Below are 12,033 nucleotides of genomic sequence, written 5' to 3'. Positions count from 1 at the left end.
TGGATTGTTGATTATATGTTAACGACATGTATACTTTCTCTTCCAGGAACATGGGGATTTCTTTATTGGGAGGTTGAAAAAGTCTGTAGGCTAGGGTGGAACTAGTTAGTAAAATTAAGTAGTTTTATTTTTAGGTTGTCATAGGGAGCTACAAAAATAAATAAGGCCATTTTTGTTTGTTTATTGTTTTACTATATGGTGTTCAAATAACCACAAATAAACGACTTAGTATGAAATGTTAGTTGTATAGGACTTTTATTTCTATTTAAAGGGGCATACACATGTCATTTGGGGTTTTATTTACTGAGGGATAAGTACATATGTGTGATTTATTTTGAAAAGTGCTGTACTAAGGAATTACAACATTTATGAAAGGTTTTGATGGTTGTTAGAAGTAGTATACTATTGGATGAAACAATTCATTGAATGATTTCAATGACCTCTGAAATCTGTCCTGGCTTTATGGTGTGACTTGATCACCCGCACTATGAATTCTAGAGGCATGCTGAATTAGGGGGTTAGATAAAATAAGGATAATTGTGAAGAAGTTTATAATTTGGAAAAATCCTATATATAAATTAGTCTAAACAGGACAAGGATGAAGTGAGAGAGTTAGTCCTGAAGGAGAAGTATTCCTTGAATAGTGTTATGGAATACAGTTAAGTAAAGATGCTCAAGGGTTGTCATTTTAAGGTTAGTTATTATTTTAGGTTTGATAGGCAATATTGTTTTGTTTTTTGGTTTTTTGTACACATGAATCACGATGTGATGCATGTGTCCAAGGGGGGAAGTTGGGATTACAGAGGTTTTAATGGTTTATTATGGTTTTGTGGGGAAATATGCAAGGTGTATTAAGGATGTGAGCAGTAGTAATAATGTGTTATGGGTTAGGTTAAATCATTTTTGTTTTTGTGATAGGAGGCATGGTGTAGAGGTGGTCTGTCTATGAGATAAGTGGACTATAACATTACCTGATAATAAGGGGAATGGAGTACTGATAATAACAATAAAGAGCAGAAGAACAAGACATAGAAGGGATATAGACAGGATTAGAATGTATATTCTTGCACAGGCAGGAACCATAACTAAAAATACAGGAAGGGATCACTATTAAAATACAAGGGTTAAAATATTATTGGTGTGTGAGAAACCAGCACAAAGAGTATGGGGAAGTCACATGGGGTAGTGTGACCTTAAGATAATGAAAGAAGGAGACAGGTGAATCATAGACATAAGGAGAACAGTCCAAGATTTAGATAAACAATTTGATGTAGTATTTGGTGTTAGATTTCCAGGGGAAAGTGTTATTAGAAGAGAGAAGTGTAAGCAATTGTTAGAATAGGAACAAGGAAAGGGAAACACCAGAGTAATGTCAAATAGAGTATGAGCAAAAATATAGGAATGTTACAATAAAACAATTAGGTAAATATAGTTTGGAAGAATTCAAGGGAGAATGTGAAACATAATGATTTGTCATGTAGACAATGTTACTAGGGATGTTTTGGATTGGAAATTAACTCAACTGAACTGTTATGATCTGTCCTTTCCTGAGGTTACAACGGATGGTGTCATAATGCATTGCAGAGATCAATTGGCTCAGAACGGTGTAAACCTCAATAAAAACCAAAAATCCTCTACTCGGCTGAAGAGGAACAACAAAGGCGTTGAAGATGTTCCTGTCTGACCAACCTCTGCCCTGAATCCAGCATCAAATCAAAGCAATCAAATGCCTTCTCTTTTGTGTTTTTTCTTTCAAGAATGTGAGGAAAGAGGTTTAAGCAAAGGCAACGTTCTTCCTAGTTTGGGTATACTGGTTTGCACATGGACAAAACAGGATGATGGTGGAGGTGTGGTGGTTCAGGTGTGACATTGGAATTGGGACATTGCTATGGGTAATCCAAGATGAACTATGAAGAACATAATGAAGAACATAATGAAGACGCCAGAAGATTGAGTGCCGGTAGAGGAAGGGAGTGTTAGTTGAGGTAGTATGTTGATTAAGGAGGTATTATACACTACTAAATTTATAGTAATTTGGACAATGCATTAGGGTACTGATCTGATGTAATTCTTGGTATGAGGAAGTTAAATGCTAGAATTATTATAATATAAATATACATTCGGCTAGTATCAATATGTGCCAAGGTGAGAGTTTTAACTTTGAATGATGGAACAAAGGTGACTAATTAAGAATTGTCATTCTAAAGTTGTTTTGGGTAATTAATTTGATTATGATTATAAATTATAAGTGGACTGACTGATCTGAATAACTTATTAATATTAAGGCTTAGTGATGTTGACATGACAATTACTTGATTAGATATAGATATTGATTATTTTGATTGTTATAATACTTGTGATATGGGTGATCAATCTTTGTATTGATGGGACATTGGGGGAATGTCCCATAGGGGGGATATATGGTATTATTTTATGTATCATTAAGGCAAATGTTGGGAAATGTCAAAAGTGAAATATAGTAAACATGATTGACATTCTATAATCCAGATGTATGTTTAAATAAGCAATATAGCCAATACAGTGTGTAACCATGCCTTAATGTATGTATGTGTATTATTTTTGAGAAAGGGTCTGCCACCAATATAATGAGATAAGAGGAAGAGGTCATATGGAAAAGTTCACATAGCCTTTTTGGAGAAAAACAACATGTGACATCTAGACATTGAAAGATAAGGGTGGTGTGGCCATGGAAGAAGTTAATCAATTACCCTAAGGATAGCAACTGTGTATGCTATGTAAGGATGACTATGCGCTTGTATTTGTATAAAAGGAGATCTTTGAGCCAAGGAGAGCCAGTTCTTTCTGCATGGAGAAAGGCTCAGGCTTTGAATGCAATAAAGTCTAAATTCTTAAATTCACAGGCTCTGATGTCTTGAGAGATATTTTTGAGTTGATTATCTAGTAAAATGTTTCTACAACATAGACAGCTCAAAGCGACACACGTTCTTTTATAGGCTGTACTGTCGGGGTTTCCTGTAGGGTTTATTAACTGCATTCGGGTCGCGTCTGCAGTCCGGCAGTGTCCATTATGCGTGTGCTTTGAATTCATGGCGACTTTGTGTGAAGTAAAAAACTCTAGGCTAAAGGATTCCATGTTTGTGCTATTAGATATTTTGCTAATCTGATGCTGCATATGTTCTGTATTTTTTGAAATTGCATTAGTGCCAACATTGGGGAATAATGTTGGGTTCTGGTGTGTGCGTGTGTGTGTGTGTGTTTGTTTGTGTGTGTGTGCATCGCTAAGTGGATGTGCCCCTCAGCCTCTATGCATTTACCACAGGGATGGAATTACAGAGGAGACACCACACAAACACACACACTGGACACACACACTGGACACATGTCAGGTGTTCCATTTCTGTTCTCCCAAGGATCAATGAAGAGGTGGGGGCTTAATAGAGTTATAGTTAGAAGGTGTGTGTGTGTGTGTGTGTGTGTGTGTGTGTGTGTGTGTGTGTGTGTGTGTGTGTGTGTGTGTGTGTGTGTGTGTCTGTGTCTGTGTCTGTGTCTGTGTGTGTGTGTGTGTGTGTGTGTGTGTGTGTGTGTGTGTGTCTGTGTGTGTCTGTGTCTGTGTCTGTGTGTGTGTGTGTGTGTGTGTGTGTGTGTGTGTGTGTGTGTGTGTGTGTGCGTGCGTGCGTGCGTGTGACAGTACTGAGAGGACACCAGAGAGGAAGATGTTCTGTTGCTTTTTATAGAAACACTCTGGTGACGTTAATGCTGTTGTTGCTGTTGTGAGTGGCGTGTGTGTGTGTGTGTGTGTGTGTTTGTGTGTTTGTTTGTGTGTTTGTGCCTCTCTCATCCCCTCTAAATTACCCACAGCGCAGGTTTATACAAAACACACACACACACACACACCACACACACACACACACACACACACACACACACACACACACACACACACACACACACACACACAGACACAGACACAGACACAGACACAGACACAGACACACACAGACACACACACACACACACACACACACACACACACACACACACACACACACACACACACACACACACACACACACACACACACACACACACACACACACACACACAGACACAGACACAGACACAGACACACACAGACACACACACACACACACACATCCACACACACACACACACACATGCACACACACATTCACACAATTACATACACACACACACACACACATACACACACACATATACACACACAGAGTATGGAATGAGTCAGACTGTAACAGACTAGACAGTTAAAGAGGAATGATCTGTAGGGCCCAGGAGTCCACAGTGTTGAGGCTTACTGCATCTATAATACACGCTTTAATTAGCTAGCCCTGCACACTCACACACACTCTCACACACTCACACTCACACACACACACACACACACACACACCCTGTCACCGCTGGGCTGTGACTCAGACAGATCAATATATCTGATCAGGAGTTTCTCATCGGCTCAAATGAAAAACAGTTTGTCTCCTGTTGTTCATTACAGTGTCACCTTAAAGGCTATAGCTGCTGGGGCTGGGCGTGCACGTGTGCTCATCACTCACAGGCACACACACACTCAGCGCTGCAGTGTGTGTGTCTAGCTGGGTATAGCTATATAATATGGAGGTATTATCCATAAAGATAAATGAAGGACTCTATGGAGCATAGCTCATCCTGTCACAGCGTTAAGGCTAGGGGAAACTTCATGGAGAAATGTTCTCTATAAACTCTCCTCTCTCTCTCTCTCTCTCTCTCTCTCTCTCTCTCTCTCTCTCTCTCTCTCTCTCTCTCTCTCTCTCTCCTCCCCACATTCTCTCTCTCTCCCAACCCACACATTCACTTTATCTCTTTCTCTCCCCCCTCTCTTTATTAAAATTAAGTTGCTAAATTTGCATGTAATATGAGTAATATGTAATACCAAATCATCTTAAAGTTTTAGAGGTCCAAAGTACAATTGTATAAATTGTCTCTCTCTCTCCCTCTCCCATCCCTCTCTCCCTCTTTCCCTCTCTCTTCCTCTCTCCCTGTTTCCCTCTCTCCTGCCACCTTCCTCCCTCTCTCCCTCTCTCCCCTTGCTTCCCCTCTGTAGATGACGTTCCTCCCTACTTTAAGATGGAGCCAGTGCAGACCCAGGTTCACCTGGAGCGTAACAGGCTGGTTCTTACCTGTATGGCTGAGGGCAGCTGGCCTCTGGAGTTTAAATGGCTCTACAACGCCACTGAGCTCACACGCTTCTCTCTGGAGTACAGGTGAGGTTCAGACCTACAGGTACACTGAGCTCACACGCTTCTCTCTGGAGTACAGGTTTAGATATATATCCAGGTTCAGATATATCTCCAGGTTCAGATATATCTCCAGGTTCAGATCTATCTCCAGGTTCAGATCTATCTCCAGGTTCAGATATATATCCAGGTTCAGATATATCTCCAGGTTCAGATATATATCCAGGTTCAGATATATCTCCAGGTTCAGATATATATCCAGGTTCAGATCTATCTCCAGGTTCAGATCTATCTCCAGGTTCAGATATATCTCCAGGTTCAGGTCTATCTCTAGGTTCAGATATATCTCCAGGTTCAGATATATCTCCAGGTTCAGATCTATCTCCAGGTTCAGATCAATCTCCAGGTTCAGATTTATCTCCAGGTTCAGATATATCTCCAGGTTCAGATATATCTCCAGGTTCAGATATATCTCCAGGTTCAGATCTATCTCCAGGTTCAGATTTATCTCCAGGTTCAGATATATCTCCAGGTTCAGATATATCTCCAGGTTCAGATATATCTCCAGGTTCAGGTCTATCTCTAGGTTCAGATATATCTCCAGGTTCAGATCAATCTCCAGGTTCAGATCAATCTCCAGGTTCAGATCTATCTCCAAGTTCAGATCTATCTCCAGGTTCAGATATATCTCCAGGTTTAGATATATCTCCAGGTTCAGATCTATCTCCAGGTTCAGGTCTATCTCCAGGGTCAGATATATCTACATATCTACCTCCAGGTTCAGATCTGTCTCCAGGTTCAGATCTAACTCCAGGTTCAGATTTATCTCCAGATTCAGATCTATCTACCGATCTATCTCCAGGTTCAGATCTATTTCCAGGTTCAGATCTAATGGGAGAGTTAACTAACATGCTAGTTGAGGTTGAGGCGTGCTATTAAGTGGAGAGTTAACTAACAGCTCAGGGTATGCTGTGCTACTAAGGGGAGAGTTAACTAACCGGCCAGGCTGAGGTTGAGGCATGCTACTAAGGGGAGAGTTAACTAACAGGCCAGGCCAGGCTGAGGTTGATGCGTGCTACTAAGGGGAGAGTTAACTAACAGGCCAGGCTGAGGTTGAGGCATGCTACTATGGGGAGAGTTAACTAACAGGCCAGGCTGAGGTTGATGCGTGCTACTAAGGGGAGAGTTAACTAACAGGCCAGGCTGAGGTTGAGGCATGCTACTATGGGGAGAGTTAACTAACAGGCCAGGCTGAGGTTGATGCGTGCTACTAAGGGGAGAGTTAACTAACAGGCCAGGCTGAGGTTGAGGCTCTAAATATCCTCCCTATTATTCATCTTCTGTAATTACTGTTCTACACAGGGACTCTTAGGGCCATTTAGATGGGACTAATGCCTCGCTTGTTTTCCATATTTATTCATTTTCAAAACAATTGTAATGGATTTATTCAGGACATATTTGTCTCTATATCACCCTGGAGATATCCTGTCTTGTTTCTAAAGGGTGGGTGGGTCGTTTATTCTGATTTACAACACCTTCCTGTGTCTCTATTCACTAACACATTACCATTAACAGATGACGGTTTTATTTCTGTTCTAAAACACATTAATTCTGATTTTGATTCTGTGACAATTTGTGTGCCTCCCTCTAGTCTTTTAAAGTCCATGAAAGGAATTTAAAAAACATTTTCTTTCAGGATGTTTTTGTGTTGGTATCACAATTGCAGTTGAATGTTGTTTACTTTGTTGAGCTATTGCTTTACTTTACCCATGGTTTACCATAGCAACAGCAATGTCACGGCTACAGGATTAATGTTGTTTACTTCGTTGAGTTACTACTTTACTTTACCCATGGTTTACCATAGCAACAGCAATGTCACGGCTACAGGGTGAATGTTGTTTACTTCGTTGAGTTACTACTTTACTTTACCCATGGTTTACCATAGCAACAGCAATGTCACGGCTACAGGGTGAATGTTGTTTACTTCGTTGAGTTACTACTTTACTTTACCCATGGTTTACCATAGCAACAGCAATGTCACGGCTACAGGATGAATGTTGTTTACTTCGTTGAGTTACTACTTTACTTTACCCATGGTTTACCATAGCAACAGCAATGTCACGGCTACAGGGTGAATGTTGTTTACTTCGTTGAGTTACTACTTTACTTTACCCATGGTTTAACATAGCAACAGCAATGTCATGGCTACAGGGTGAACGTTGTTTACTTCGTTGAGTTACTACTTTACTTTACCCATGGTTTACCATAGCAACAGCAATGTCACGGCTACAGGGTGAATGTTGTTTACTTCGTTGAGTTACTACTTTACTTTACCCATGGTTTACCATAGCAACAGCAATGTCACGGCTATAGGGTGAATGTTGTTTACTTCGTTGAGTTACTACTTTACTTTACCCATGGTTTACCATAGCAACAGCAATGTCATGGCTACAGGGTGAATGTTGTTTACTTCGTTGAGTTACTACTTTACTTTACCCATGGTTTACCATAGCAACAGCAATGTCACGGCTACAGGGTGAATGTTGTTTACTTCGTTGAGTTACTGCTTTACTTTACCCATGGTTTACCATAGCAACAGCAATGTCATGGCTACAGGGTGAATGTTGTTTACTTCGTTGAGTTACTACTTTACTTTACCCATGGTTTACCTTAGCAACAGTAATGTCACGGCTACAGGGTGAATGGTGGGATATTGCTCCTCTTCTCTTCCGTTCCTCTCTTGCTCCACCAACAATGAATGAGATGTATTTTTCTGAACATGAACTTTAAGAAGAGTGTTTCCATTGCTGCCGGAGCATTCCAAGCTGGTGTTAATGGAATCTAGTGACCAGCTTCAACTGGCACTTCTCTCTCTCTCTCTCTCTCTCTCTCTCTCTCTCTCTCTCTCTCTCTCGCTCTCTCTCTCCCCTCCCTCCCTCTCTCTCTCCTTCTCATCTCTCTCTCTCTCAGCTCTCTCTCTCTCGCTCTTTCTCTCTCTCCCTCCCCCTCTCTCTCTCAATTCAATTTCAATTTAAGGGGCTTTATTGGCATGGGAAACATATGTTTACATTGCCAAAGCAAGTAAAATAGATATTAAACAAAAGTGAAATAAACAATAAAAAATTAACAGTAAACATTACACTCACAAAAGTTCCAAAGGAATAGAGACATTTAAATGTCATATTATGTATATATACAGTGTTGTAACGATGTGCAAATACTTAAAGTACCAAACGGAAAATAAATAAACATAAATATGCATTGTATTTACAATGGTGTTTGTTCTTCACTGGTTGCCCTTTCCTTGTGGCAACAGGTCACACATTTTGCCGCTGTGATGGCACACTGTGGTATTTAAACCAATAGACATGGGAGTTTATCAAAATTGGATTTGTTTTAGAATTCTTTGTGGGTCCGTGTAATCTGAGGGAAATATGTGTCTCTAATATGGTCATACATTTGGCAGGAGGTTAGGAAGTGCAGCTCAGTTTCCACCTCATTTTGTGGGCAGTGTGCACATAGCCTGTCTTCTCTTGAGAGCCAGGTCTGCCTACGGCGGCCTTTCTCAATAGCAAGGCTATGCTCAATGAGTCTGTACATAGTCAAAGCTTTCCTTAATTTTGGGTCACAGTGGTCAGGTATTCTGCCACTGTGTACTCTCTGTATAGAGCCAAATAGCATTCTAGTTTGCTCTGTTTTTTTGTAAATTGTTTCCAATGTGTCAAGTAATTATCTTTTTGTTTTCTCATGATTTGGTTGGGTCTAATTGTGCTGCTGTCCTGGGGCTCTGTGGGGTCTGTTTGTGTTTGTGAACAGATCCTCAGGACCAGCTTGCTTAGTGGACTCTTCTCCAGGTTCATCTCTCTGTAGGTGATGGCTTTGTTATGGAAGGTTTGGGAATCGCTTCCTTTTAGGTGGTTGCAGAATTTAACGGTTATTTTCTGCATTATTTGGTGTTTGTCCCATTTTGTGAATTATTGGTTGATGAGCGGACCCCAGACCTCACAACCATAAAGGGCAATGGGTTCTATAACTGATTCAAGTATTTTTTTAGATCCTAATTGGTATGTCAAATTTTATGTTCCTTTTGATGGCGTAGAAGGCCCTTCTTGCCTTGTCTCCCAGATCGTTTACAGCTTTGTGGAAGTTACCTGTGGCGCTGATGTTTAGGCCGAGATACGTATAGTGTTTTGTGTGCTCTAGGGCAATGGTGTCTAGATGGAATTGGAAAGCCAATTTGACATTTGCTCAGTACATTGTTTTCACTGAGGAAATGTATGAGCCTGCTGTTAATGATAATGCAGAGGATTTATCCAAGGTTGCTGTTGACGCATATCCCACGGTAGTTATTGGGGTCAAATTTGTCTCCACTTTTGTGGATAGGGGTGATCAGTCCTTGGTTCCAAATATTGGGGACGATGCCAAAGCTACGGATTATTAAAGAGTTTAAGTATAGCCAATTGGAATTTGTGGTCTGTATATTTTATCATTTCATTTAGGATACCATCAACACCACAGGCCTTTTTGGGTTGGAGGGTTTGTATTTTGTCCTGTAGTTCATTCAATGTAATTGGAGAATCCAGTGGGTTCTGGTAGTCTTTAATAGTTGATTCTAAGATTTGTATTTGATCATGATTTTGCTGTTTGTTCTATGTTATAGAGACAAAAAGATTGGAGAAGTGGTTTATCCATACATCTCCGTTTTGGATAGATAACGCTTTGTGTTGTTGTTTGTTTAGTGTGTTCCCAGAAGTGGTTAGAGTCTATGGATTCTTCAATTACATTGAGCTGATTTCTGACATGCTGTTCCTTCTTTTTCCGTAGTGTATTTCTGTATTGTTTTAGTGATTCACCATAGTGAAGGCGTAGGATCAGGTTTTCTGGGTCTCTATATTTTTGGTTGGATAGGTTTCTCTATTTCTTTCTTAGGTTTTTACATTCTTCATCAAAGCATTTGTCATTGTTGTTAATTTTCTTAGGTTGTCTTCTTGAAGATTTTAGATTTGATAGGGAACAGACCCAGCGTGCGACAGAGTCAGTGCAGTCAGTCAGTCTGTGCAGTTAGTCAGTCAGTCAGTCAGTCAGTTAGTCAGTCAATGCAGTCAGTCAGTGCAGTCAGTCACTAAGTCAGTGCAGTCAGGCAGTAAGTAATTAATTCAGTCAGTCAGTCAGTTAGTGCAGTCAGTCAGTCAGTCAGTCAGTCAGTCAGTCAGTGCAGTCAGTCAGTCAGTGCAGTCAGTCAGTCAGTCAGTGCAGTCAGTCAGTTAGTGCAGTAAGTCAGTGCAGTCAGTCAGTCAGTCAGTCAGTCAGTCAGTGCAGTCAGTCAGTCAGTCAGTCAGTCAGTGCAGTCAGTCAGTCAGTCAGTGCAGTCAGACCCCCTCCCTGCTAATCATTCACCACCAGTACTGATCAAAGAGACTAGAATGGAATAAAGTAAACCAGAGAATCAGCTGTCCGCTTCAATAACAACGCAGGGAATCAGCTAACACCCCTCGAATCGCAACGTACGGAATGTATATCCCTCCAATAGCAACACACAGAACCAGCTCCACTCCAATAGCACCGCATGGCGACACACACAGATAGAAACTTCTCACTGGGAAGCTTTATTAACCAGGCCAATTAAATGACTGGGACACAGCCAGCCAGCCAGTCAGCTAAAACCTCAGAGGATTTAACTCCTACACATCATTTAACATGAATGCCCCTCTGTCTGGAGAAATAGGAGTTATGGAGTGAATAACCTACAGTACAGACAGTGGGTGCAATCCCAAATGGCACCCCATTCCCTATGGGCCTTGGTCAAACGTAGTGCACTATAAAGGGAATTAGGGTGCCATTTGGGACGGAGCCAGTGTTAATGTGTGCCACTCCTGAGGGATCGTGGGTCTAACAATGGCAGCTGAGTGACTCCTATCAATCAAAGGGTTGGACTCTGTCTCTCTGCCCTCAGGCCATATGACTCGAAGTGTGAATGACCACTGGCACTGCTCAGGTTATATCCATTAGCTACCCACCTCATCGCCAAAATAGTCATTTTGACTGGCGGAGAAGTCTGGTTCATTTACCCAAGCACTTTTAGCTTGCAGTCATTCATAGGTACAATGGAGAGATGGCAGAAAGAGGGAGAGAGAGAGAGAGAGAGAGAGAGAGAGAGAGAGAGAGAGAGAGAGAGAGAGAGAGAGAGAGAGAGAGAGAGAGAGTCAGAAAGACACAGAGAGAAGGTGACAGAGACAGAGCATGCGAGGGCAAGGAGAGAGCAAGCCAGATGAAAGTAGGAGAGGACAGACAACTGTTAAGTGACATTAGCAGTTAGCCCCTGGATGTATAGTTTTATATATTTTATTTCAACAGGGAGTCATGCTGAGACCAAGGTCTCTTTCACAGATGATCCCTGTATACACATCAATACACATCAAAGCACCTCAATATACGTACACTATACACATCACTATTCACATACATATTCACATCAATACATGAAAAGCAAAACACAATCATAGAAAACAAACATATTTTTCAGTAAAAAGGTCATCAATCAACCTTTTGAATTGCCCTAGAGGCACCAATTCATTCCATTTTAGAGAGCCTTGGTGATTATTCCACAAGTAAGGTGCAAAAAAATTAAAAGCAGATCTACCTAACTCAGTGGAGCTCGAAGGTACTTCCAGAGTTAGCCATCCCAGAGACCGGGTCTGGTATCTCGTAAGCTCAAGGTCCTAAACAATATTATAACCGCGATCGATAATAGACAGTACTGTGCAGCCGTCTTCATCGACCTGGTCAAGGCTTTCGACTCTGT

At 41.1% G+C, this 12,033-nt stretch overlaps 1 protein-coding gene across 1 annotated transcript in view; it reads left to right on the top strand.

Moving 5' to 3' along the window:
* LOC121551511 (protein sidekick-2-like) overlaps window positions 1–12,033 on the top strand; it is a 274,719-nt gene that overhangs the window by 171,513 nt on the left and 91,173 nt on the right. Inside the window, exon 2 of the mRNA XM_041864208.2 lies at window positions 5,099–5,258. Coding sequence (XP_041720142.2) covers window positions 5,099–5,258 — 160 coding nt within the window. The remainder of the gene's footprint in view (window positions 1–5,098; window positions 5,259–12,033) is intronic.

The sequence above is a fragment of the Coregonus clupeaformis genome, chromosome 35 (genome assembly GCF_020615455.1).
Source record: "Coregonus clupeaformis isolate EN_2021a chromosome 35, ASM2061545v1, whole genome shotgun sequence".
Lineage (NCBI taxonomy): Eukaryota > Metazoa > Chordata > Actinopteri > Salmoniformes > Salmonidae > Coregonus > Coregonus clupeaformis.
This window is presented reverse-complemented; position numbering and strand designations above follow the sequence as displayed.